Source organism: Papaver somniferum, chromosome 2 (genome assembly GCF_003573695.1).
Source record: "Papaver somniferum cultivar HN1 chromosome 2, ASM357369v1, whole genome shotgun sequence".
Lineage (NCBI taxonomy): Eukaryota > Viridiplantae > Streptophyta > Magnoliopsida > Ranunculales > Papaveraceae > Papaver > Papaver somniferum.
The window spans coordinates 108,566,595-108,591,669 of NC_039359.1; the positions used below are offsets into that span (position 1 = coordinate 108,566,595).

General features: G+C 38.4%; 4 protein-coding genes across 5 annotated transcripts; 2 read left to right on the forward strand and 2 right to left on the reverse strand.

Moving 5' to 3' along the window:
- Positions 1 to 5,217: 5,217 nt before the first annotated feature.
- Positions 5,218 to 6,069, reverse strand: LOC113348754 (calcium-binding protein CML24-like). The gene has a single exon (XM_026592613.1). The coding sequence runs from the start codon at positions 5,916 to 5,918 to the stop codon at positions 5,349 to 5,351; it is 570 nt and encodes a 189-aa protein (XP_026448398.1). The 5' UTR covers positions 5,919 to 6,069; the 3' UTR covers positions 5,218 to 5,348.
- A 159-nt stretch (positions 6,070 to 6,228) lies between these two features.
- Positions 6,229 to 10,287, forward strand: LOC113348751 (plant UBX domain-containing protein 11-like). The gene is made up of 11 exons (XM_026592610.1): positions 6,229 to 6,336; positions 6,478 to 6,565; positions 6,975 to 7,027; positions 7,137 to 7,218; positions 7,459 to 7,524; positions 7,882 to 7,949; positions 8,057 to 8,257; positions 8,402 to 8,638; positions 8,739 to 9,075; positions 9,344 to 9,589; positions 9,679 to 10,287. The coding sequence occupies exons 2-11, from the start codon at positions 6,478 to 6,480 to the stop codon at positions 9,945 to 9,947; spliced, it is 1,647 nt and encodes a 548-aa protein (XP_026448395.1). The 5' UTR covers positions 6,229 to 6,336; the 3' UTR covers positions 9,948 to 10,287.
- A 113-nt stretch (positions 10,288 to 10,400) lies between these two features.
- LOC113348750 (pentatricopeptide repeat-containing protein At4g38010-like) lies at positions 10,401 to 12,487 on the forward strand. Its single transcript, XM_026592609.1, has one exon. It carries the CDS (start codon positions 10,419 to 10,421, stop codon positions 12,132 to 12,134), a length of 1,716 nt encoding a protein of 571 aa, XP_026448394.1. The 5' UTR covers positions 10,401 to 10,418; the 3' UTR covers positions 12,135 to 12,487.
- Positions 12,448 to 16,341, reverse strand: LOC113348753 (PTI1-like tyrosine-protein kinase 1). Of its 2 annotated transcripts, none has more exons than XM_026592612.1 (8): positions 16,149 to 16,341; positions 15,105 to 15,224; positions 14,394 to 14,638; positions 14,108 to 14,234; positions 13,721 to 13,994; positions 13,230 to 13,362; positions 13,030 to 13,113; positions 12,448 to 12,924 (listed from the first exon to the last, which is right to left on the reverse strand). In XM_026592612.1, exons 2-8 carry the CDS (start codon positions 15,208 to 15,210, stop codon positions 12,790 to 12,792), a joined length of 1,104 nt encoding a protein of 367 aa, XP_026448397.1. In that variant the 5' UTR covers positions 15,211 to 15,224; positions 16,149 to 16,341; the 3' UTR covers positions 12,448 to 12,789. The 2 variants fall into 2 exon arrangements, with proteins under 2 accessions (XP_026448397.1, XP_026448396.1); XM_026592611.1 differs by having other exon boundaries at positions 15,105 to 15,297; positions 16,149 to 16,340.
- Between the last annotated feature and the right edge of the window lie 8,734 nt (positions 16,342 to 25,075).

The window sequence follows — 25,075 nt, forward strand, 5'->3', positions numbered from 1 at the left end:
AAAGAATGGAACTGGTGTTTGGAGTTGCAAGTGATGTTTGGATTAACATAAAATACAGATGAGGCTGTAAAGTGAAATGAGTCTTGTAGGATGACTATGAGTGTATGATTTTGTCTAAGAGATTGAAATGAAGAACAACTGCAGGTACAAGTGGGTTATGCCCAGATTATGAAGTTATGTATAAATGTGAAGAATATGTTATCTAAAGCTAGGAATCAGAGTGTAGTGTTTGATGAAAACAAGACTTTGGAGATGGAAGTTAGTTTGTAACTTAGAGAACTGTGTGTAGTTAGAATATTGTAAAGATTATGTGTTTGTATTTGTGATTGATTGTGCTTTGTGTTTTATGCGTGTGCATTAGTTTGTGGCATGAGCTTATGGCTCATGCTTGTGTTTGAAACATGTTAGTCGTCCTAGTCAGTTTGTCTGACTGACTCTGTTCTTAGCCGTCTCAGGATCTCTGACTGAGTTAAATCGGTTCGACTCAGAGCTGGCTCAGTGAGCCAAAACCAGACTTGACCAATTAACCATTGACTTGACCTTTGACCTGGACTTAGACGTTGACTGTTAGTTGAACCCTTTGACTATTAGTGACTGTCAGTTGACCAGTTCGACTAGGCCTTGTGTTAATGGGCCGATATTAGTGGACTTGGCCATAAATCTAGTTTTCCTATTTCGATGAATTGGACCACTTGAGGTCCGAATTAGACTTTAGTTCCTTCTACAAAGTTGTAGATATTCATTAGACTTATCAAATGGACTAGAGATCCAACCTAATTGAATTATTAAACCTTTAGATGTGCTAAAGATAGATAATGAAAGGGTAGAATCATAAATGGGCTTAGAACCATTAGATAGTTCACTTAACTAATAACTAGAGAATTGTATGAGATTATGTGATGAGCCTTGTGTGAGCCTTTTGAATAATCTTAGATTGCTTGTGTGATTAACAGTTAGTTGTTATTAACAAAGATCGATTCAAAGGATGAACCAATGGATTTTGGATCTCAAGGTAGGCGAGACTTGTCATCAAAAGAGGTGGGAATCGATAACGAACTCTCTTGTACTCATTATTGTTTTACAAATCTATATCTTATGAAATGCATGCATAACTTTGTTAGTATATGATACATGTATGCATGTATATATGTGTGTAATACAAACTAGTTTTCTTTTACATTTTGGGATGGGCTTGGATTTTTAGAAACAACTAATATATGTGTTTTGGGAGTATTTACTTATTTTCAGAAAGTGATTCTTTTCATTGACTGGAAAAGTGGTTACAATCTTTACTTATTGTTAGCATGAAAGGGAAAAGGCTTCCTTTTGATTGGTGTTTGATGTGGTTTCCCAAAATTTATATATATATTTATGCGCTAAAGGAGTGAAAATTGCTGCCACTCATAAACTTATAGGCGGTCAAGTTGAATATTATTTTCCCTATTTCTATACAGGCAACGCATGTCTCATACACGAATGTTTACTGTTCTTTTAAATTTCTTTCAAAAGTTATTATATTATGTTTTGGTATTTGGAGTGAATGATGTTGAGAATCTTATATATGATTTTTGGACTAGTCTTGCGAGAGGTATATGGTTCTCCTTGATCAAATTCTTGTATCGGATATAATATTGTCAGCATTAGATCTCTTTAGATACTTGTTATGTAGAGTGCGCGTAGAATGAGGTACTGGTAAGGTACACATCGTTTATGACTTCGAGGCTGGAAAACCTCACGGTACTTTAGTGATCATTGAAGCTTCCGCAACAGTCATGCCTTGCTACTCCGACGGAAGACGTCGCTCAACTATTATTATTTCTGTTGTGAATATTTGCCGAAATATTGGTTGGTAGATATTTATATTTCAGTATAACTTATTATTTTATTTATGCTTTATATGTTTTCCTGTTTTCATCGGTTTTCAGTAAAACCTGCATTGTCTTGAAATCATTCTAGTGATTACTTGAAAGTTAGTTATTATTTCTACTGGGCACCCCTTTTAAGGAGGATGTGCTCACATATTCCCACTTTCAGTTCCAGAGACAGATTCAGATCAAGTTGTGCAAGTGGCGATGAAAGCTTCGAGGAGTTGGTTTCGTTAGTTGGTTAGCTTCCGCTATGTTTATTTGTGTTTATAATTTGTTTGCAAACCAAATCACTATTGTATATGTATCATTTGAGAGAAGTTCTTGTATTTAATTCAGAGAGGGTTTAGATTTGGGTTAATATTTGTTTAGAACTTCTTTCTTAGCGTTTAATTAGATGTTTTAGATTCCTAGTGCCTCAGTTCATAGTTAATCTCTTGGATTAGTGAGCTGCTAGCTTAGGGGGCGCTACAGATACACCAGACTTATATTCCCAAAGAACAACCTAGTAATATCAATCACCTCAAAATAATCTTAATCGTATGGAAACGAAACAAGATATTGTGGAATTACAAACAATGAGACGAAGATGTTTGTGGCTACTTTTTATCTTACCTATCAGAGATTAAATTTCGAGCAAGTCTTAGAGAAGATAGTACTCAACAAGATATAACAAAGTAAGATTAGAACACGCAAAATACAGAGAAAATAGTTGGGTATGGCTTCAGAATCCCAATGAAGTCTTCAAGTCGTTAACCTATAATGGTTTTAGGAAAAACCTAGGTTAATGGAGAATCAACTCTAGTCGCAACTAGTATCACGCAGGAGGTGTGGGGATTAGGTTTCCCATTTGCTAGTCTCCCTAGTATAGTCTTCATCAGTGTTTGCAATCAATGTTACCTTGGTAACAAAGCATTCAATATTCACCGTTAGATGAAAACCTGATTAGAGTCAAGATAATATCTTTCAACCGTTAGATCGAACTTAGATTGTTATAAACAAATGAAATGTAACTTCATTTAGGTATGAGTAACCGTACCCAAACGTGTGCACATAGTTGGCTCAACAATAGTTAACCGAAGTTATCCATATGAACACCTTCATATCAACCTTGTTCATCTTAATCACAACTAGTTCAAATGACTCAAATGAAACTAGTTATGGAGTTGTTCAATAGTTTATATTCTCATAAAAGTATACAAGACATAATTGAAGCAAAATCTATTTTGATTCACTTGAATCAATTCATGAATACTATAGCCACAGTTTGCAAAAGATTGCATTCCTTAAATGTATTAGTTCATGAACAAACCGATTTTAGAACTTAACCTACTCAAGTATGCAAACGGGTATATCTAAGTGGACGGACATAGTTTGGGATCGCCGGTATGCGAACGGGTACGCATACCTCCAAACTCAATTGAATTCCCGGGCTTGAACTTTACGCCGGTACGCATACGGGTATGCATACTATAAAGTTCCCAGACTTTCAACTAACCAACCAGTACGCATACGGGTATGCATACTATGGTTCCCGGACTTTGAATAACTTGCACCAGTTATCATACAAGTACGCATGTTGTGCTATAGTCAATCAATGGTTAATCGTTCTAAACTCCATCTTAATCATCGAAACATTCTTGGAAAACGGGAATAGCTGTCTCACACAAACTGTTAGCTTCAAAGCAATTTTCAGGTGATTAATAGATCAATACGAAACATTCTGAGTCTACATCAAATGATTGTCTCACACAAATCATGTAAGATGTTACCATGCAATTTTCACATGATCATCTTTTGACTTTCGTCAAGAATAAAGATGAACTTGGTTAAAGCGAAAGCTTACCAACACATATTTAGAGAAATATGTAAGCGGGTTAAACTCAGCTCGAAATATTAAATGTGTATAATATAAAGTCTATATAGCTAAACGACTTTTATCTCAATGGGAGATAGAATAGAAATAGACTTCTGAGTGATAGATGAGTTCAAGTCTCCACATACCTTTTGTTGATGAAGTTCTACAAGCTCCCCTTAGTAGTTATTCGTCTTCAATCGATGAACCTCGTGAAGTCTAATGCTCAACTATACATTATATCCTAATCTGAGATATAGTTATAAGTAGACTAGAAATCAAGACTTATAGTTTTGGCAACTAAACTTGACAACAAGCTTGAGATATCAACGCTTGCGAGTTCGACCGATCAGTGCTCTAACATTAACAATATGGGTCTAATGAAAATCTCGGTTTACAAATATATGTCGTTTTTTTGAACTTTTCAAATATAGACATGTTTTCATTTTTCCATCCATCTTGGTTAAGTCCCATTATATTTTTACTTATTTACCCATCATTTTTAAGGTTCGTCGACTCGGTTCCCCAAAAAGGTTCATCATTCCCAAGTTCACGGCTCATCATTCCTAAGTTCAGGGTTCACAAGTTTTAGGGTTTAAGGTTTTTATTTGGTGGGAGATCGACCTTGCACAAATGAGATGTGGTTCAGGGGTAAATAAGACCTTTTACTATGTGAGATAAGAATCCATTTTCCCCAAAATATTAGTGTGATTAAGTCAAACAGGTCTATATTCGAAAAGTTCAAAAACACGAGCATATATACGAAAAAAAGGCCTACTTCGTTCCCCAAAAAAATCCCTTCAATATCCCCTACTAAACCCTAGTCTATATTCAGTCATGATGTTGCACATCTTGACACCGTTCTATCCAGGTTTTTAGACCCTGGTATTTCTTAATAAAATCTCTAAACTTTTATCCAAAAAAAAAAAAGAAGTTAAGAATCCTCCTATAGTTAGGATTTCTATTCACAAAACTAGGATGTCGGACATGTAACATGCCATTCCTCATGCATGTTGCCTTGCAAGGCAATCTCATGAAATGTCGTCCCTCATTCAGGTTTTGCCCGCTTTTGGTTAAACTTCACTTTCATGTCCCGTGCAACTGTTATTGTTGACGCACTTTTTAGTGCGACTCCCATAAATTCGCAGTACACAAATTTCACACTATATTCATGCTCTACTTTGCAAAAAGTTATAGATCACCAAAACTTCCACAAACTTCCCCCGATAGTAAAATGGGTACACAGTACCAATGGGATACTTTTATGATTAGAGTTTCAGGAAACAGTTGGACTTAAGGGTTTTTTTTTCTTTTCTGTTCTGTGATCTGTCTTCAGTTGTAAACTCCAGAGTACGTTATAAAAAACAAAGGCAAAGAATTTGTTATTAAGATATAGAATTGACTTTCCAGTTTCCATTAACTAATTTGTTATTCTAAATTTTCTAAGAGGAAATCGAAATTCAAATAAACAAAACAAAAAAAAGAACCCTCGAATAATAAACAATAATGGATTTCCAGTATTATCATCAGAAGATTCAGGAACTGTAACAGAATCTTAATAACAACTTTAATGAAGAAAAAAAAAACAGAAAACCCTAAAACTGAAACGAAAATCAAGAACTCTTTGTTTAATTTCCGTTTCTATCCAAGAAATTAGATCCTTGGAACATCATCTTCTTAAACTCGTCGAGCGAAACCAAACCATCACCATCACAGTCAAAATTCTTTATAATCTTCTTACAATCAGAAATCGACGATTCATCACCTAAAGTTTTCAAAAGCTTCTGAAGCTCACTAGGAGAAATCGAACCATCACCATTAGTATCAACGATAGCAAACGCTTCTTCAATATCTTTAACTTGTTTCTCTGAATCAATCTTATTCAATTCAAGAAACTCATTCAAATCTATAAATCCATCTCCATCTGAATCAACTTCTTTAACCATTACTTCTAATTCTTCAGTTGTTGCTTCATAACCTAAAGTACTCAATATCGAACCTAATTCTACATACGATATCTTACCATCACCATCAACATCAAATTTCTTGAATACTTCTTCGAATCCCACTGTCACAGTTGAATTCACAGATGATGATAATGCTGCCTCCCCGCGATTACTGCTAAGATTTTCAGTTTCACTCACTGAAAGAGTCTTGTTAGGTTTTTTCTTTTTCGAGAGAAAAGATAGAAAACCCATGCTTGGTTGCGTGCTTGTTGAAGAAAGAGGACGACGAAACTTAAAGAGAAGGGAAAATCAGAGAAGGATCAAAAGCCATTAATGTGGTGTCTATGGTTTATTATTTATAGAAAGAGAAAGGAAACCGAGTTTTAATTGAGGTGGAAGAATTAAATTTTAGAAATTGCTTAGAAATTAGAAAAATCCCAGAATTCGCTGGATTGCTGGTGATTCACGGTTTTATTTTGGGTGGAAATATCAGATTGTTAGGGATGTTTTGGTCTTTTGTGCGAACGCGCTATCGTAAAAATAGCGTCAGCCTGGGCGTATCCATTTTTCTAGTAGGTGATGACTAGGGGTTAATCTTAGGAGAGAATTTTCTAGAAGAAAATAGATCGCGCGGTGAAACCAAACCCTACCGGAATCGTATTTATCAGAGGTTGGAGATTTTGATTAATTGTTTTGTATTAGTGAATATGAGAATCGATTAAATGTATAATAATTGGTTTTAAGTAAGATCAATTGAATTTAGTAGTAATAGTTGAGGTTTTGATTTACTGATTGTTGAATTGAAACACAGATGGAGCAGTTTACATTTAAAGGTTCTATTCCTGAAGCAATTGTTGAAGCTAAACAGCAGAAGAAACTTTTTGTAGTCTATGTTTCAGGTAGATATTTGCTTTCTAGTGTTTGAATTGAGTTTTTTGAATATGGAAAGCTTGTTGTATGCTTCATGTTAGTCATGTGTACCGTGTGTTTATCGCTACCCTAAGTTGAAGAACAAATAACATCCCACGTTCACTCTCCTTGTATTTCTTTTTTTTTTTTGTTGCTCGTTTATCACAAACTTAGGTTACAAATTAGAAAAGATCATAAGTTTGCACCACACACTGGTTGTCTTAGACATATTTTGGTGATGCACAAACAATCATTGTGTTAGATGTACTTTGATAACGGAATGCACACAAACACACAATGATTGTATTAAAAGTTTTGACTGGGAACTTCTAATCATGTTTTATTGTATCTTACTCATTACATTACTTTTATTTATACTTTCTTATTTTTCTTTTGTAGGGAATGATGGAGCATCAGTGCCTGCGGACGAATCTGCTTTTGTGGATTTAGATGTGGGCTTATCCTTTGAGTTTTTTTTTTTTGAATTTAGTGAAAACGTTGTCAAATTTTAGGTTTGTTCTCGGGTTTACTTATTGTCACCACTAAGTTGATTGTTTTCAGGTGGCAGCTTCAATAACAAAGTACTGCATATTCTTGCATCTTGTGCAAGGAAGTACCGAAGCTTCACAGTTTTCTGCAATTTGTATCCTCTAGTTAGTTATCGTACTGGTACCTAGTCATGAAATAATCTCCAATTTTCGTACCAAAACCATGAAATAATTTTTTTGCACTTGATGTTCTTTTTTGTCCTTTTTTTTTAATTAACACTACTCTATCATGTTTGAAATCAGATGTTTATTTTGGTTTGGTTTGATTTGTAAGTAATAATTTCCAATTATCCATTTCTGAAATCGAAGTTTATCCTTTACATAAATACTGACAGACCCACAAAAATCTGTCCCTTGTGTTACAATTATTGGGTACAATGGAGTAATGCTGGCGCAGCATGGTATGTTACTATCCATTTCTGATATTCGTTTATATATGCTAATACATGGATAATTTCTGAACATGATTTTGTTAAGACATACTTTGGCCTTTTCGTTGAGATAATCTCATTTAAAGCCGCTGCCCGTTCATAGATTTTGAATCTTATAAAACATGAACTGCAACTTGGATGACATTATAGACTTGAAATTTGGAAAGGAATTTTCAGAAAGAGCTGATTGTTGGTGATCTCCAGTTTTGATGTGGTTCCCTTGGGTTGTTAGATTTGTTTTTGGAAAAGATTAAAAAAAAAAAAAATCTGGACATGCACTTTTAGGTCTAACATCATCTGGTTTCTGTTTGATGTTTGAATTTGCAGAGGGTCTTATCAACTATGAGATTCTAGTATCTAGTGCTAAACAAGGTTGGATTAGTCTTCAAATTCGGGTAACTTGTGGAAAGATTTGTAATTGCATGTTGCGTTCCCTGGTTCATAAAATTGGAACTGAACTGACAAAGGCATCTGACACCTGGATATGTTTTTCTTCTTGCAGGAAACAGCTGCAACTGCAATCCTGTCTAAAGCAGCAGCTTTGGCATCAAGTAATACACAGGCACAAAGTTCCAGTTCTTCCAGCACAACCTCGTTTGAGCAAGGACGTTCTTCGAGCAGCGAGATGCCGTCATCTTCCAAAGAGGAGTCCCTTCAGAATTCGAAACAAACAAAAGAAAAACAAGATGAAGCAAGAACAGAGGTAACTTCATCAATCATCATATCTATTAAGTTATATTCTCAATGCTATCAACCTGTAGTTTAATCTTGCTCGTTGTCAGAATGAAGATGCATCCACATTGTGAATTTATGTCAACAACTGGAAAGATATCTGTTGTGTTTACAGGAAACAATTGCAGCTTTGGCATCAAATAAGACAGAAGCACAAACTCCCGATTCTTCCAACACTACCTCGTTTGAACAAGGAGGTTCTTCGAGCAGCGAGATTTTGGCACCTTCAAAAGAGAAGTCTTGTCAAGATTTAAAGGAGCAACAGTTGCTTATTGCGAAGCAAAATTTAAAGGACCAGCAGTTGCTTATTGCGAAGCAAAAAAAGGAAAAACAAGAAGAAGCAATAGCTGAGGTAACTTCATCAGTCATTGCATATATTGGATTGTATTCGGAAATGTATTAGCTTGCAGTTTAATCTTGTTTATTGTCAAACTGAATATGCATCTTCACAGTCAAAGCGTGCCCGCGAAAATCGGAAAAGGTCTTCCGATGTTGTTAGTGGACGTACCAAAACAGAGGAGAGCAGGGTTTTGAAAGATTCGGGTCTTGAATCTGTGGGTGCTGGAATAGCTTCCAATGTGATGAAAACCTTAGATAACATCACAGATGCTCGTAAATCAACTGATGTTCATCTAAATATCCGTTTGCCTGATGGTGCTAGTCTTCAGAAGAAATTTTCAGTGACCGACACCTTGGGATCAGTCAAAAACTATGTGGATGAGAACCAAAGTAGTCTTGGTGCATATGATCTAGCTGTTCCCTATCCTCGCAGAGTCTTCAGTGAGCAAGGTACTTATTGGTGGATATATATATATATCAATCAAATTTGCCTCAGTGGCTCTAAGAAATTTTATTGTTCTACTATTGGCACACTTCGAGAAAAGTACTAGCAGAATTGTGGGGCTATCAATGTTTCCGTTCTGGAGGGATTTAGAAATTGCATCAACGTTTTTGTTTCTCCGTTATTTTTGCCGTGTTACATCAGTTGAATATCAGTAGGAATGATATTTATTCAACTGCGTACCAAATTTTAATCCCGTGCTTTCCATTTCCATAGATTTGAGGAAAGAACTGTCAGAACTGGAATTGCTGAACAGACAGGCTTTGATAGTCGTTCAACATCATCGATCCAGTAGCTTAATCAAGAGGCTGTCATTCTCGGGTGACGTTAATACAAGCAATGAGGGATATTTTGGCAGCGTCAAGAGGTTATTATCTTATGTTAATCCGTTCTCGTATCTTGGTAATAGCGTCAGCGCCACAAGTTCTGGACAAGGTCCCAATGAGGGTTTATGGCAGTATCGTAAGTTTCTCCTTACTCATCAATTTTTCCGTGCTTACTTATTGTTTCATTTTTTAAATATAAGAATTTCAATCTACTATCATTTATAGGTCCGAATCCCGACCTCCGAAATCAACTTTCAGGGCCAGAGAGGACCAACATTCCATACTCACCTAATACTAACACCACAGGGACCAACCAAAATACCAGCAAGAGCAGTAAACCAACAGTGTCGGGTTTTGGAAGCAGCAATGTCCATACTTTGAACAATTATAGAAACGATGATGGTCCAGCCTCACCAAATGACCGAAATACTTTCTGGAACGGTAATTCTACAGAGTACGGAGGCAACAACAACGACAACAATGATGGCAAATGAACCACTGACTTTCAGCATTTACCATGACATGAGAAAGAACAATTAGCTACCATTATAGTATAGATAGGGTTAGAAGGTATACAGTATGCATGTAGAGACTTTTTTCTTTTTTTTTTTTTTTTCATTTCTTCTTTCTTTTGGTTTTGTGATTCCCAAAATTGATGCTAAATCCGTAGAAGGGCAAATGACGTTATCTGCCGGGGATAACATATTTATCTTTTAAATTATTTTATTTATTATATTCAGGGTTTGAAATGTTGAATTTTTTTGAGAGTTTCTGTTTAACTTGTGGGAAAAGAACATTTAAATAAACTTTGCAGTCCAAGGAATCAGTTACTGACGCTTTCGAAAGATTTTCTTCCTTCTAGGAAAAACTAAGATTTTGCAATGCCTCCATAATCAGCTGTGTTGATTCCGCCTTGATACCGCCACCCGAGTTCAAAATTTGTCATTAATCTTTAAATTGAAAGCATGAGCAAAAAGTCATTATGGGGCCTCATCCAAAGATGCAATGACAAAGGATTAATCAGAAAAATCCATGCACAACTAATCACTTCAGGTGAATTCCTCAATCAAATCCATTACTGTACAACTAATTCTTTCTTTATCAACGCATTGATTTCTGGGTATGCATCTACTAGCGCATCAGGTTCAGCCATTTTAGTCTATAAACATGTAAGAAAGAATCTAGGTTTTGTACCCGATCTTTATACTTTTCCTGCTCTTCTAAAAGCGTGTTCAAGGACATATGGAACTAAAGAAGGTAAACAGCTACATGGGGTTGTTTTCAAAATGGGTATATTATCACCATTTGATTTATTTGTACAGAACTCTCTCCTCCACTTTTATGGTGTTTGTGGTCAGTGTAATGATGCAGCTATACTGTTTGATGAAATGCTTGTTAGAGATGTGGTATCTTGGACTGGTTTGATTTCTGGTTATGTGAAGGCAGGACTTTTTAGCCAGGCTGTATTGGTTTTCTCGAAGATTGATGTGGAACCAAATACTGCTACTCTTGTTAGTATTCTCGTCGCTTGTGGGAGGTCGAATAATCTTCATATGGGTATGGGATTGCATGGATTGATGTTTAAACGTGATTTTGGAACGAATTTGGCTGTGGGTAATGCTGTAATGGATATGTATGTTAAGTGTAACTGTTTGGACGAGGCTCGACAGGTTTTTGATGAGCTCGGCGGTAATAGAGATGAGGTTTCTTGGACTTGTATAATAAGTGGTTTTGTGAAGTGTGAACGTCCCAAAGAAGCATTGGAGTTTTTTGATGCAATGCAAGAGTCTGGACTGGAACTGGACAAAATTACTTTAGCTACTGTGCTCGGAGCGTGTGCAAGCTTAGGTGCAATTGACCAAGGTAGATGGGTTCATGAGTATATTGAACATAAAGGGATCGAATGGGATGATCACATAGAAACTGCATTGGTTGATATGTATTCAAAGTGTGGCTGTATAGATTTGGCATTGAGTAGTTTCAGGCGTAGCCATAAAAGGAAAAATTTCTCTACATGGAATGCATTACTAGGAGGCTTAGCGATGCACGGTCATGGGAAAATAGCACTAGATCATTTCAATGAAATGATAAGTTGTGGTGCAAGGCCCAACGAGGTTACATTTCTGGCCATACTGAGTGCTTGTTGTCATTCAGGGTTGGTCGATGAAGGTCGTAAGCAGTTTTCAAGAATGGAAAAAGATTATAATTTGAGTCCAGGGATAGAGCATTATGGATGTATGGTTGATCTGTTAGGTCGCGCTGGGCTGTTGGATGAAGCTCGAGAACTCATTAAGGTTATGCCAATGAAACCTGATGTGATGATATGGGGAGCACTGCTGAGTGCTTGTAAAGCCTACGGAAATGTTGAGATGTCTAAGAAAATACAAAGGGACATTGCTGAGATGGAAGATGATTTTGAACATCACCAGGATAGTGGAGTCTATGTAATGCTGTCAAATATTCATGCTACTAGTGACAGATGGGAAGACGTAACGAGAATAAGAAAGTTGATGAAGAAAAAGGGTATAAAGAAATCGCCAGGGTCGAGTATTATTCAAGTTGATGGGGAATCTCATGTATTCTTGGTAGGAGATAAGAATACAAGTAAACATCCTCAGCAAAAGGAGATTCATCAAGTACTGAACATGCTAGCCAAACAACAATCTACGCGCATGGCTTGAAGGTAAACAGTCCTGTAGAGGATCTGAAACATTTAAATTTTTTTAGGCCCTTGGAGATTTCTCCTCAATGCATAGTCTGCAGTATTATGAGAAAACTTGTCAACTTTCTGCACCTATAATGCTAGTTCGAATCACATCCTCGAATCCGTAGAACATAAACATCAAAAGCAGGCATGAAGGTAAACATGTCTGCTGCTTTGTTCACATCCTCGAATCCGTAGAACATAAACATCAAAAGCAGGCATGAAGGTAAACATGTCTGCTGCTTTGTTGTATATCAGAATGTACATGGTGTCCACTACAAGAGGCCATATTAATAATAAATACATAATGAGAATTTAAATTTCAATTTATACAGTTTCTGAAATCAGTCAATAGCGAGCCGCTTTATTCCATGAGTAAAGATGAATAGACGGACAAGAAAGAAAATAATAAACCCTCACTCACTCCACCGCAACCCTGTCCCAACCTTGGTTAGGTTAAACCATTGCGCAATGCATGGTTTAACAAATGAATCCAATTGGAAAATTTCAAATAGGGGATGCAAGCATTTGCTGCAGTTATAACTAAAATGAAACCAATCATGCACATTATAATTAAAGAAATACCCTTTTGTGAATATAGAATTAGGAATACAAGATTAAAACAAAATTCATCAAATGTCTGAGGGAGCTGGTGCAGGAACTTGAGGCTTCTGTGTGAGAAGAGGTTGAAGTGCCTTGACAACGATGCTCATATTTGGCCGGAACTCAGATTCGTACTGCACACATAGAGCCGCGACAGCAGCCATCTGTACAAAAACATATCCCGTCAGTAATGCACTTCTGTCAACATTCTCCATTGCATGATTAGCCACACATTATTTGTTTTTCTCTGTTAAGCTGGAGGGGGATACCTTAGCGAGTCCTTTGGGAGGATAATCAATTAGCCTGGGATCTACACATTGTTTGACCTTGTCCTCACTAAGCCTTGGTGTTGCCTACCAGAAAAATAGAAAAAAAGATTGGCAAGCTTTAATAATTAGACCAACAAGAAAATAGAGAGGTTAAAGAGAACAGGGGAGTGTATATTTTATTGGCACACTACAAGGCATACCCAAGTTACAAGACTTTGTTGTCCACGAGGCATTGTGTGATCAACAGGTTTCCTACCGGTCAGAAGCTCAAGAAGAACGACACCGAAGCTATACACATCACTCTTCTGTGTCAGTTGACCAGTCATAGCATACCTGACATCATTAGCTTCAACAGATTAGTGTCACTTACATAAACTCTGCCCCCAATCAAGCAAAAAGACGAGATTCTGTTTTTACATTTTTCACGAAAAAGCAAACAATGACAAAGAGAATCTCTTTTGAGGAGAAAGAATTATTAGAATCACACAAATCCCAGAGGAAGGTATCCAACTGTTATCGGGTGTCAGGGCGTGGTCTATGTGATTTGTCAAGAGAATGAGAGGCAGCTGCTAATTACCAAGCTGACTTGCATACCAGCTCGAAGCTGCACACAGTGGTGCCTGTAAATCGAAGTATGGGCGTGGAAAGAAAAAAAACAATCATATTGTGAAGAAAAGTTGGGTTGAATTACTCTGGAGCATGATAACCGAAGGTTCCCAAAACACGAGTGGAATGAAGACGGGCAGCCATGTCAGGAGCTTGATTTGAAAGATTGAAGTCTGCAATTTTGGCTTTGAAGTCATCGAATATGAGGATATTGCTTGATCGAATATCCCTGTGTATTATAGATGGTTGGACCTTCTCATGCAAATATTCCAATCCCCTTGCGGCATCTACAGCAATTCGCACTCGCTGCATCCAGTCAAGAACAGGACCTGGTTGTGAACCTTGTACTCCTTTTCTACCTACAGGTTTCACAAAAGTTATATCAATCCAGCGATTGGAAAAGAACTCAAGCAAAAATGTAAGAAAATGACAACATGGTTTCCATTTCTGATCAGAGCTAAAACACCCATACCATGCAAGATATCATGCAGGGAACCCATTGTTGCAAACTCGTACGCCAGGACACGAAGATTGCCTTCCACGGAATAACCAAGCAACTCAACATAGTTTTCATTCTTTAGTCTTGATACCGTGGAAACCTGAAGTGAAATAAAATCCTTACGGGTGATTAATGCCTCAACGATGAAAGCGAAAGTTAAAACACATAATGGATCAGGTATCCGTACTTCTCAACCTCAAATTAGAAGTCGGATGACAGCGTTTGAAATTGTGTAAAAATGATCTGCTGAATGACAAACCTGGTTAAGGAACTCGGTACTGGGCTCAGGGTCAGCTGAAACATCAAGCTTTTTAATAGCTACTGCTCTGCCATTTTTCAGGGTTGCATAATACACTCTTCCATAAGACCCTTCACCAATCAAAGATTTTGACCCGAAGTTGTCAGTCTTTTCTTTCAGTTCATCTAAAGACAACGGAGGCACTTCAATAGGTGGTGGTGATTTTGATAGTTCATTCTTGGCTAGCTGGGTCTGCCTTTTGTGACCTACAATGGGCAAAATATGCAAGCATTTCAGAACGGTGTAAACAAAATTCAGCCATTATGTATAATCTCCCACAATAAATTCACCGAATATACAAAATTTGGATTATACCGGTTCCGCTCCTGTAAACCATGAAGAAGGAAGTATCTTCACAAACTGATAAAACTTAAGCTTACATTGGTAACTGGACATGTCAAGCAAACTAAGTTCCGCAGACTCTATTCCAAATGGCATGGATAATAGTAACTGGAACTAAAATGATTGCTAAATTCCGTGTTTTGTACAAAGTAGGTAAGTTTTATGAGTCCGAAGTACAAAAGAAACATTCAGTAACAAGAATGTTAAAAATGCAGGTCCTCAATATGCTAAAATCAGAGTTTTCACTTTTCATGCACCATTTACAACATAGAGGACCAATTAGTTTGCACAGGTTAAAGGGAAAGAACGCGAAGGACAGAAACGCCTTACCATCTTCAGGTCCAATGCTCCTCTCACTTTTGAAGACAACATTGTTATTTTCCCTTGGACTTTTAGCCTCTTCTATCTGAGAAGTACAACACAGCCACCGTCGCATCTTGTTTCTTCCTCCTAGTACCGGTTCTTTTTCGTTATAATAAGCTATCTCTAATAAATTTGAAAGAAAACAGGAGAATGTGCGTCCCTGAACAACAACAACCAATCACAAAAGAAATATTGTGCAAACAACTCAAATAGTTCCATCAATGGCAAAAATTTACAAAACTAAGGTACTTTTTGATGATACACAACATTGTTGCTTGAAATTAAAGTAATCCGGGGTTATTAAAGGATTAAATGATCTCTATTTGCTAAGATGGCGGCATCAAAACATTCCTCGATGATGTCCACCATGGAAACACACACAACCACAGATGATAGTCTGAATTTCGAAAATAAATTCTATAACCTCCACAAACAAAAGAACCCATTAAGAAAAACCATTCAAGAGGTACGAATGTGACCCCAGAGAGTTCCATTTGGGTCGTATTGATCAGCAAAACCAGGCTTGTTCCAATATGCGAAATAGGATAACAATGCCATTGACTCTTCCTAGGATACAATGTTAAACAATTAAATTTTATTTAAAATTAAAAACATAATTACGAAAATATCTTCAAGTAATATAGAAAGAAATACTATATGCGATTATGTTCTAACATTTATGTTATCAACAATAAATTCCGATATAAATGAAATTCTTTAGATAGAAATGAGAAAACCAAAGATCTCAAAAAAGTCATATGAGAATATGATTCCTTTATTCTTATTCTTAAAATACAATTAAACAGATCCACAAGAAATTAAGATGCTGAGAATTAATAACATGAATCAAAGAAGCCTACATTATAATCAAACTAAATTGAAGAAAACATATGCAATTGATTGATCCACCGTATTACCAAAAAAAAAAACAGAATCAAATTCAAATTCAGATATTGCAATCTAATGATAATTAAGAATCCATATAAATGTATATGGAAAGAAGGAGCTGACCTGGTTAGATTATTTCTTTTGGGTATTGTGTTGATGGAGATGATGAAGCAAAGGAATTTCTTAGAGAAGAAGAAGAAGAAGAAGGAGAAGAAGAAGAGAGAGGGAGGTGGGAAGGTGGGTGGAAACGGCTCTCTTCTGTTTCTGTCTCTTTCTCTTTCCTCTGTTTGTCTCAATCTCCTCTCAAAATAGGGAGTAGTTAATGAAAGATTTTACAACGTAAATGCTAAGGAATGCAAAAATAGGTAAAACGCGGTAAACTGGATTTTATGCTCTCAAAGTCTCTGACGTTACGTTCAGCACGTGTGCACCGTGTTGAATGGAAAAAGAAAAACACGTACATTACGAAGTCAACTAGGTTTCTTAAAACAGTGTCACAATCTTGGTTGAAGGTATGCTTGACTCGTTTTTATTCCCCAGAGGAAGCACAGGCCACCATTCAAGTTTTCAACCATGGTTTTTTTTTTCTTTTAATTCGTTTTCGAAGCAAATGGTTAATTATCCTTCATGGTTTGAGGACTAGGGGTTTTATTCGAGGCCTATCATTTTTCGATCTCGACTTTTGCAAATACCTAAGGGGTGTCAATTTTCGATCTCGACTTTTGCAAATACCTAAGGGGTGTCAGATTAGACAACAAAAAAACAATTTAGCCTCAAAATTAATTGCTAAAACTAACTCATGTAAATATAATCTAGCCTAATTGCTAAAACTATTAGAATCAGAATATGAAAAAACATCATCACAGTCTGTTTATAAGTGCATTAACATAAATCGATTCTGGTGATGTTTTTTTTTGAATTGTGTGCTCCTACAATCGGTTTTTATGTACGTGGTTAATGTACCGATTATAGAAATTATATATTCGGATTCCACATCACAATTGGGTTGTTATATATGTGTCATATAAACTGATTCCTGATGTTTCAAATTCATGTGTGTTTTTCTTGTTAAAATCGGATTATATATGTTTTCCTATGGACCGATTGTTGAACTAGATAAAAAAAAGTTTTAGGTATGGACTTCGGTCACTTAGCCTTTTATTCTCGAGAGCTCCAACATGAGGATGTTCAAAGGACACCACAGGTCATGGTACGTATAAGCATGTACAAGTTCGGTTATGGCTATGAAACCCATTTGGAGCAGGCCCTAGCACTGGATGATAAGCTTGCACTATACCTTTACCTTGGATCAAAATCACATCTAACGAGTTTTTTTCTTTTTTTGATGGGTTAGTACGGTGGCTAGTTAGTGACCCTCAAACACTTTTTTTTCTTCTTCCGGAATCATATATATTTATTAAATTGCAAAATTGTTACAGCCCAATTACATAGGAAAATGAACTTGCAAAATAAAGAACGGGCCCATTACTAACCCTACATCACTCACTTTAAAGGAATGAAAATAAAACTTCAACAAAATCTAAAATAATCAATATTGGGCATTTCAATTCTGGGTAAACACCGAGGCCTTCTAACGTGGATGTGACTACTAATTTTCCCATAGTCTACGTAATGTATTCAACTCAAAGGATCGAATATTATGCAATATGGATACCTCTGTTGAACTGACGATGCTTAGTGAATAAATGATAAACGTATCAAAGTAATAACAAAGACTAGCAAATAAAGCAAATAAAGCTAAGTTATCATTTGACACAAGAGATTATGTGGTTCGACTTTGTAGTCTACATCCACGGGATAATAAGTGATTGTTTGTATTAATTTTAGGTGGTTACAAAAAATCTTAAATGCTTCCCAAAGTAATAGAGAGAATTCAAGTTGTTATAACTACTTAAGCTCTAAACATTAAAGAGGTATAATCTTAAGACTAGATCTTCTCTCCTAAGAATTGAATGCCTTATTTTGTTGGTGAAGCTTGGTATTTATAGCCTCGTCGTCTCCAGGTATATCTTTGTTGTCTGTGGATCCATCGTTTCTTGATACACCTTCCGTACGAATGGTACCTTCGTCCACCGCGTGTATCCTCCAGTTAATCTTTGACACCTCAGCTGACACATGTTCCTTCGGGAACTTCCCAACCTTAGTACATGTTGTACCTTCGTCCACCGCTGTCCTTATCCAATCCTGTTCTGCCACATTCTCTCTCTCCACGTGCTTGGATTATGCGTGTAGATAAGAGATTAGAGCATTTAATGCTGATTAGATGTGTCATCTACCTCTGTCCCCTCGGTAGCTGCCTCCCCATATGTTTAGGTTTTACTTTATCCATCTTGACCGTTGAAGAGCTTCTCCTTGGGCAAAGATAAAGTAGATCTACGAAGGTATCTTCTATTGCTCAGATATTTTTGTACAACGAGGTCTATACTGTTATCTTGTGTGTGACCGCCGTGATTGTGACATGTGCTCCGCGAAATATTGATATTCACAGTTTTCCCTTTTTCTTTCGTATTCTACCAACCGGTTGAATTGGAAGAAAATGTTTTTTGTAACGCCGCAATTTTTGCACGTACCAATTGGGGGTCCCACATGTCCTTCCATGCAATAACTTCCCCTTGATTCTCGGACCCTCTAACTTTTGGATTTTCCAGTCGCCTATATAAGCAGAGAATAGTTGCAGATATTCTTATTAACTTTCATCTTCTCTTTTGGAACTGTCGCTCTCCTCCCTTTCTTTCAGAAGTTTCTTGTCTTGCCCCCAATTGTTGCTCACTTATCGATTCTTTTGGTGCCATGATTTTCAGCACCGATCACCATTCTTTGGTTAGTAGCTCTCCGCTTTACTGTTGATGTTTTGATCCTTCGATTTTGCGTCCATTTTTGCTTTAAATTGCTTATTGATTCTTGCATGCGTTAGTTACCATCTTTAGTTTGCTTCTTCCACTATTTGTATAGTTGGGTGTTGTTTGAATTCCTCTCTTTTCCGATCTTTCTCCATGATTGATGTGGTTTCATGATCTTGTTGATGCTATGAGTTTGTACTTCAATGCGCCTTGCGGATGGATTTGATTGTTTCTTTTGGTTGAATTGATGATACCCTTGCCTCATCATGCGTTGGATTTTTCCCTTGTCATGTTTCTGCTACTTCTGCAATTTTCAGTCCGTCATTGTTGGTGGTTGTTTTCTTCCTGCTAGTGTTAGGAATCATGAACACCGAAGAGGACTACGCGCAAAGAGACGAAGCCTAGACCTTCCACTGAGCCTCTTCCACGCATGGATCATCCTGATGCTACACCTTCTCCTCCTCCTGAGGATACTGGTGTGGCTGAGGAACCTGAGATGGCTTCGAATCCTGAGACCGATGATCAATCTGTTGTTGTTACTGAGGTTCTTCCTCCTCCTCCGCCCCATTATGAGCTTCAAAGGTTGCAGCTTCGTGATAAAGATAACTATCATCATTTGGCTTTGGCTGATATTACCAAGTCTTTTCGTCTTCGCAAATTTGAGATCTCCTTTGTTGATGGCCCTGACGTTATTACGGAGTCGTTGATTCGAATCTTTCCTTATGATGAAAATAACTTGTTGATCAGCGTAGGTCAGTTGGCTGCCGGTTTGCTTCTGCCTTTATATAGTAGAAATGACCCTTTCTACTACGATGTTTTGTCCACCAGGGATGATCCCGTGAACAAAACCCAGGTTCGTGGTATAGAGCAATACAATGGAAATTTTTGGCGTAACCTTCGTGAGTCTTGGTATCGCAGCAAAGGTAAAACCACGCTGGAGTCTTATGACCCTTTTGCTGAGGGAAGTTCTAAGCAAGAGGATTATACTCCTGCCAACTTCAACGCCACCTGTGTTGATGTTATTCAGAGAAGTAGTCTTCTTCCTTGGAGTGTTGGTCCTCATCGTATTCATGTTACTGCTAAGAAAATCAGAGAAGGTAATACCCTTCGTTTGTTGGAGAAGATAGACAAGACTGGGTTGACTGTCATCCCTTATTCTGCTAGGCTTCCGCTTCCGAAGGCTGATCGTATTCGGATGGATCATGATGACCGTTGGTCGCGTACACCTCTTCGTGTTACTGGTCCTTGGGCTTATGGCTTTACTTCTGCAGACCCCAATATTCCTCGTACAACTTCTTCTTTGCCTGCTAAATATGATGAATATCATCCCTGGGTTTTCAACCATGCGTCGTACGAGTTATGATTCGCATAATCCTAGCATATTTGATTCGGTTTCCTTTGTTTCATGTTTTGTTAAACACTTTCTTTTTGCGGCCTGCCCCTACTTCTTTTGCTGGGACCGATCCGGGCTCTGCTAGCAACTCTGTAGTTGCAAGGACAAGAAAGAGGAGGGATTCGTCTGAAGCTTTCAGAACACCTGCGGAGGTAAGGATTATTCCCATTCTTGGTGTTCGTAATCTCCTTGGTTGCTTGCCCCTGATCCTTAACTTTCGCATGTGTTCTTCTTCAGTCTGCCGGGAAGAAGGGTAAATTGAAAGCTGTTATTGATGTCGAGGAGTCTGATGAGGATCCTAAGATTGGTGAGGAAGATCCCCGGGACGAATGTATGGAAGATATCGAGGATACTGCTTTTAGTACGCACTTGGATGATATGGAAGAGGATTTTTCCAAGGATAATCTCAGCCCTCCTCGTGCTAATTCTGGGAAAGGTGATAACCTTCATGGTGCTAGTGGTTCTGTATTGGAGAGTCAGTCAGGTACCCAGGTTGCATCACTTCCTCCGTTGTCGCAGGTTCCATTGTTGGTTGCCCCTGTCAACTCTCAACCTGTCGCTTTGTCAACCACTGGTACTACGGTTTTTACCTCCAAGAGTCTTCCAGCTTCCCCTTCCACTTCTTTGCATTCGATTGGTTCGTTTTCGAGGGATGTGACTCCGGTGGTGAAGGCTGCTAGTTCGGATTCTCAGTCGAGGAAAAAGGTTGTGGTTTCTCTTGGCAGCTTCTCCTTCAACGCTGTTCTTATCTCTTTGGGGAATCCTCAGTCTGTTTTCACTTCTCCTTCGATCAAACCTGTTGGACCTCCGCCTTCATCACCTGATTGGACCGTGTTGGTAACCTTCCTTCTGCTGGTAACATGGACCTTGGTGGATCTTCTAGCCAAGCTACTCCTTCGGTTCCTAGCTCCTCTACTATGCCTTCTTCGCGTCGTGGTGACGGTTCGGCTCTTGTGCCCCATGCTTTCTCTCCAGCAAATGGTGAGGCTTCGGTGATGAACTTGAGCCTTGGTAGCTCTGATGATGCCATTCTCGAAGCCATCCTTCATGAATCGAAGGGTCCCTTTTCTGCGGAGGTTGATCATCATCGTTTGTCTGGCTCCTTGGATGTTACTACAAGGATGGATGCTTTGTCCGCCCAATATCAAGTGTCTAAGGATCTATTATTTGATCCAGACTGCCTTCGTTACAGTCAAGATTTCGGTGAGGCCCGCAAAGGTAGTATCCAAGAGATGAAGGCCTTCGTGGATACTTATTCCGGTTTTCTTCCCCGTCTGTCTATTTCCTGGGTGAGTGGCCTTTGTCCCTGCTTGTCTATGCTTCATTTTGAACCTTCGTTGATTCGGTACTCCTTTGTTTACAACTTTGTAAAAAAGTAGATATCGGTTGTAATATCTTCAAGTTTTATTGGGCCAAGTGTATTCACTTGAATGCCCTGCTGGAGCGCGTTCGTCAAGATCTTGCACAACAACCTTCTTCTGGTGACGGTACTTCGGCTGCTAAGATGTCTTTGCTAGAGAATGAGTTGGGGAAAACTAAACGGTCCCTCGAAGCTTACTTGCTGGCCATTGAGAGGGATAACAACGCTGCTCAAGCTTCCAAGGAGGGTCGTAAATCTGCTGACTCCCCCTTGCTGCCGAATCTTCCAAAGTCATAGGTTCGCTTTCTTTATACCTATAGCTTTGTCTTCCTTATTTTTGTTTGGTAGCACAGTCCTGAGTGAACCTACGCCTTCCAGTTGGTAGATCCAGTGAACTTAGATACCTCCGAGAGCAAGTATCCAAGCTAAGATCCGATGTTTGGTATTATCAGAAAAAATCTGATAGATTAATGAATGTAACCGTCCATAACGAAGCGCAAATCTCTCTTGAGTCTGCCCATAATTCAGACCTTGTGAATAAGATGGATTCACTACGTCAAGAATGCGAAGATTCTCTTAAGTGGAAAGAGGATCTTGTTTCCAAGTTGAAAAGCGATATGGTTTTATTGGAAAAACGTCTCTCAGCCCAGAAGATTATCCGAAAAAAACATCATTTCTCTTTTGAGGATTCTTGTGCCTACTTAACTAAAGTTACCGATGAACGTAATGTATTAACTGCGGAAGTCTGTACTCTTAAGAATAAACTTAGCGATGCTATATCTGCTTCTCCTTCCATGTTTGTGGTAAAACAATTGGAGGAGTTGGAAAATATTTACCAAGCATTGTCGTCTGAGAATGCTTCACTCCGGATTGATGTTGATGATCTCCGAACTGAACGAGATACCCTTGTTGAAGATCTTGATTCTGCTGAAGTGGACCTTGCAGAGGCCCAGCATATCCTAGAAGAATCCCTTAGTCATGCTGGAGGTAGCTTAGGAATTTTCTTTTCTCGTATCCTCCTTCATATTTCACTTGCATCTCCCTTTGTTACTCATGTCTTGTTTTCATGTAGGTCTTGAGGATCAGCTTGTGGGTATGAAAGCCAAGATCTTCCAACTTGAGGGCCAAATATCTTCCTTGAAGGTTTCTAGTCAGTTTGACGCTGCTGCGAAGTATAAAGCTGAGGTGCTCCAACAGTCCAATGATCAACTTAGTGCTCAGGTGATGGAGCTCTAGCGTAACGCAGCCTCAGTCTTGGAAGGACACTCCGCCCAGATGAAGTCGTAGTATGAACGTTCTGCTATTGATTATATTAACGATGCCTTTGCTGAAGCTGAATGTTAGGCCGAAGGAGCAGTTACTTCCCTCGTCTTCCTTATCCTTGATTTGATGAGTGCTTTTCCCTTTGTGAGAACTTCTGTTGGTTTAATTTGGTCCTCAACGTGAACATTCTTTTATAGTTGTGATGCCTTCTGTGCTTGATGGTGATGTTCGCATTTTTATTACCTGCAGTTTGCTAAGACATGTTAGTCGTATTTTGGTAACATTAGTAGTTCAACCATGTTATTGATGTTTTATATCTAGACGTATTGTGTCTATTCTGTTGTACATTCTAGTTGTCACTAGGTGCTAAGGTATTTTTAACCTTTAGTGGAACATTCGTCATCCTACCTAAGTATCCTTTGGCCAGAAGGTACCGCGGTGGCGAAGGTTCCTACGTGGGCAATAATTTTCCTGTAACCCTACGCGTTCAGCGCTGAGACTGCTTTACTTCGACAAGGTATCTCTATAGGGTATTTCTTACTTCTTTTTGCCTCTTAAAGGGTGTTGCCACCCCGAGGATCCGAGTATTGACACATGGGCAGTTGTGCCTTGCGCTGTCTCATCCTCAATTCTGACGGAAGGTATCTATTCTAACCCAATTTCTACTAATCAAACTTTGTTTTTTAGCAAAAAGTTCTTTTCATTGATTAGTAAGGTTCTTTTTAATACCTTTGTTCAGGGATAAAACATAGTGGGTCAGTGCCTGTTTCCTTCTTCTCCTGAGTGATCACCATTTTTCTTACTGATAGTACTTCTTTAGGTACATTGTGTTTCAAGGATGTTGTTGTATTTCACCCTTCGTGGTCCTTAGATAGTAAGACCCTTTTCCGGCTATATCATGTATGATGTAAGGTCCGTCCCACGTGGGATACAGTTTTCCCCATTCTTTGTTCCTTTGATATGGTGGGATTTGGCGTAGTACGTAGCCTTCGCTGGTAATTCCCCATCTTCTTCGAGATCATCCAGCTCTTCTAACATCAAACCTGTTGTCAAGTTTTTCTCCCATGTTCCTGTCTTTGTTATAGGAAGTATTATCTCTGTTGGGATGACTTCTTCGGCTCCGTAGGCTAGTAAGAACGGAGTTTCCCCGGTGGCTGACCTTCTTGTAGTTCGATAGGCCCACATGACATTATGTAGTTGTTCGCACCATCTGTTCTTGTATCCTCTAAGATTTTTTTTTCAAGTTCATTGCTATGGTTTTGTTGGTTGCCTCCGCTTGTCCATTTCTCTTGGGATATATAGGAGTAGATTTGTTCTTCTGAATGTTGAAAGTGTCGAACAACATATCGATGTTCTTTCCTTGCAGCTGCTTGCCATTGTCCGAGACTATGGCCGCTTGTATTCCGAACCTGCATATAATTTGCTTGAACAAGAATTTGAAGACATTCGTGTCTCTAATCCTTGCCAAAGGTTTTGCCTCCACCCATTTGGTAAAGTAGTCCGTAGCCATGATAAGATATCTTCTTTTAGTTGTTCCTTCTATTAGGGGTCCAACAATATCAACCCCCCATTTGACAAATGGCCAAGGGATGATAACTGAGTTGAGCTCCGCTGTGCTGAGTGTTTTTACGTTGTGATAGATAGGTTTTTCTCCTTGCCCTTGATCTTGTAGCAATTATGTATTTGCAGCGTGGCTTGTTGCTGCTTAGTACAAAGTGAGTGTTTCACCTGTAGTTATTGAAGCTAAGTGTTCTTTGATTTTTCTTACTTATCCATGGTTTAAATATTTTGTAAACTAATCGCCGGTATGTTTCCCCCGTGTTCTTTAGTCCAAACGGCATCCTTGTATAACAATACAAGCCTCGTGGGGTAAAGAATCAAATATAAGGGTGATTTGGTTGTAACCTGAGTAACCATCCATAAATAATAGTCTCTGGTGACCTTCGGTTGCGTTGACCAGTTGGTCAACACTAGGTAACGGGTGCCTATCTTTCGGCGTAAATTCTGATTTGAGCCGAAAGTGGTATGAGACGAGACTCGGGTCAATCCTTGGCGTGTCCTCCATTGACTATGAGAAGACATCTATGTATCCGCTTAGTAACCTTTGTAGCTGCGTTGCGCCTTCTAGGAATGTACCCATGCTTATTAGCTTGGGTTCTGCCTCCGTTTCAAT

Coding starts and splice junctions, on each gene's coding strand:
- LOC113348754 (XM_026592613.1), bottom strand. CDS start 5,918: ATGGGTTTTCTATCTTTTCTCTCGAAAAAGAAAAAACCTAACAAGACT.
- LOC113348751 (XM_026592610.1), top strand. CDS start 6,478: ATGGAGCAGTTTACATTTAAAGGTTCTATTCCTGAAGCAATTGTTGAA. Junction 6,566..6,974: donor TTTTGTAGTCTATGTTTCAG/GTAGATATTTGC, acceptor TTTCTTTTGTAG/GGAATGATGGAGCATCAGTG. Junction 7,219..7,458: donor TTCACAGTTTTCTGCAATTT/GTATCCTCTAGT, acceptor AAATACTGACAG/ACCCACAAAAATCTGTCCCT.
- LOC113348750 (XM_026592609.1), top strand. CDS start 10,419: ATGAGCAAAAAGTCATTATGGGGCCTCATCCAAAGATGCAATGACAAA.
- LOC113348753 (XM_026592612.1), bottom strand. CDS start 15,210: ATGCGACGGTGGCTGTGTTGTACTTCTCAGATAGAAGAGGCTAAAAGT. Junction 13,995..14,107: donor CCTGCATGATATCTTGCATG/GTATGGGTGTTT, acceptor TGAAACCTGTAG/GTAGAAAAGGAGTACAAGGT. Junction 12,925..13,029: donor CTCCCAAAGGACTCGCTAAG/GTATCCCCCTCC, acceptor GTTTTTGTACAG/ATGGCTGCTGTCGCGGCTCT.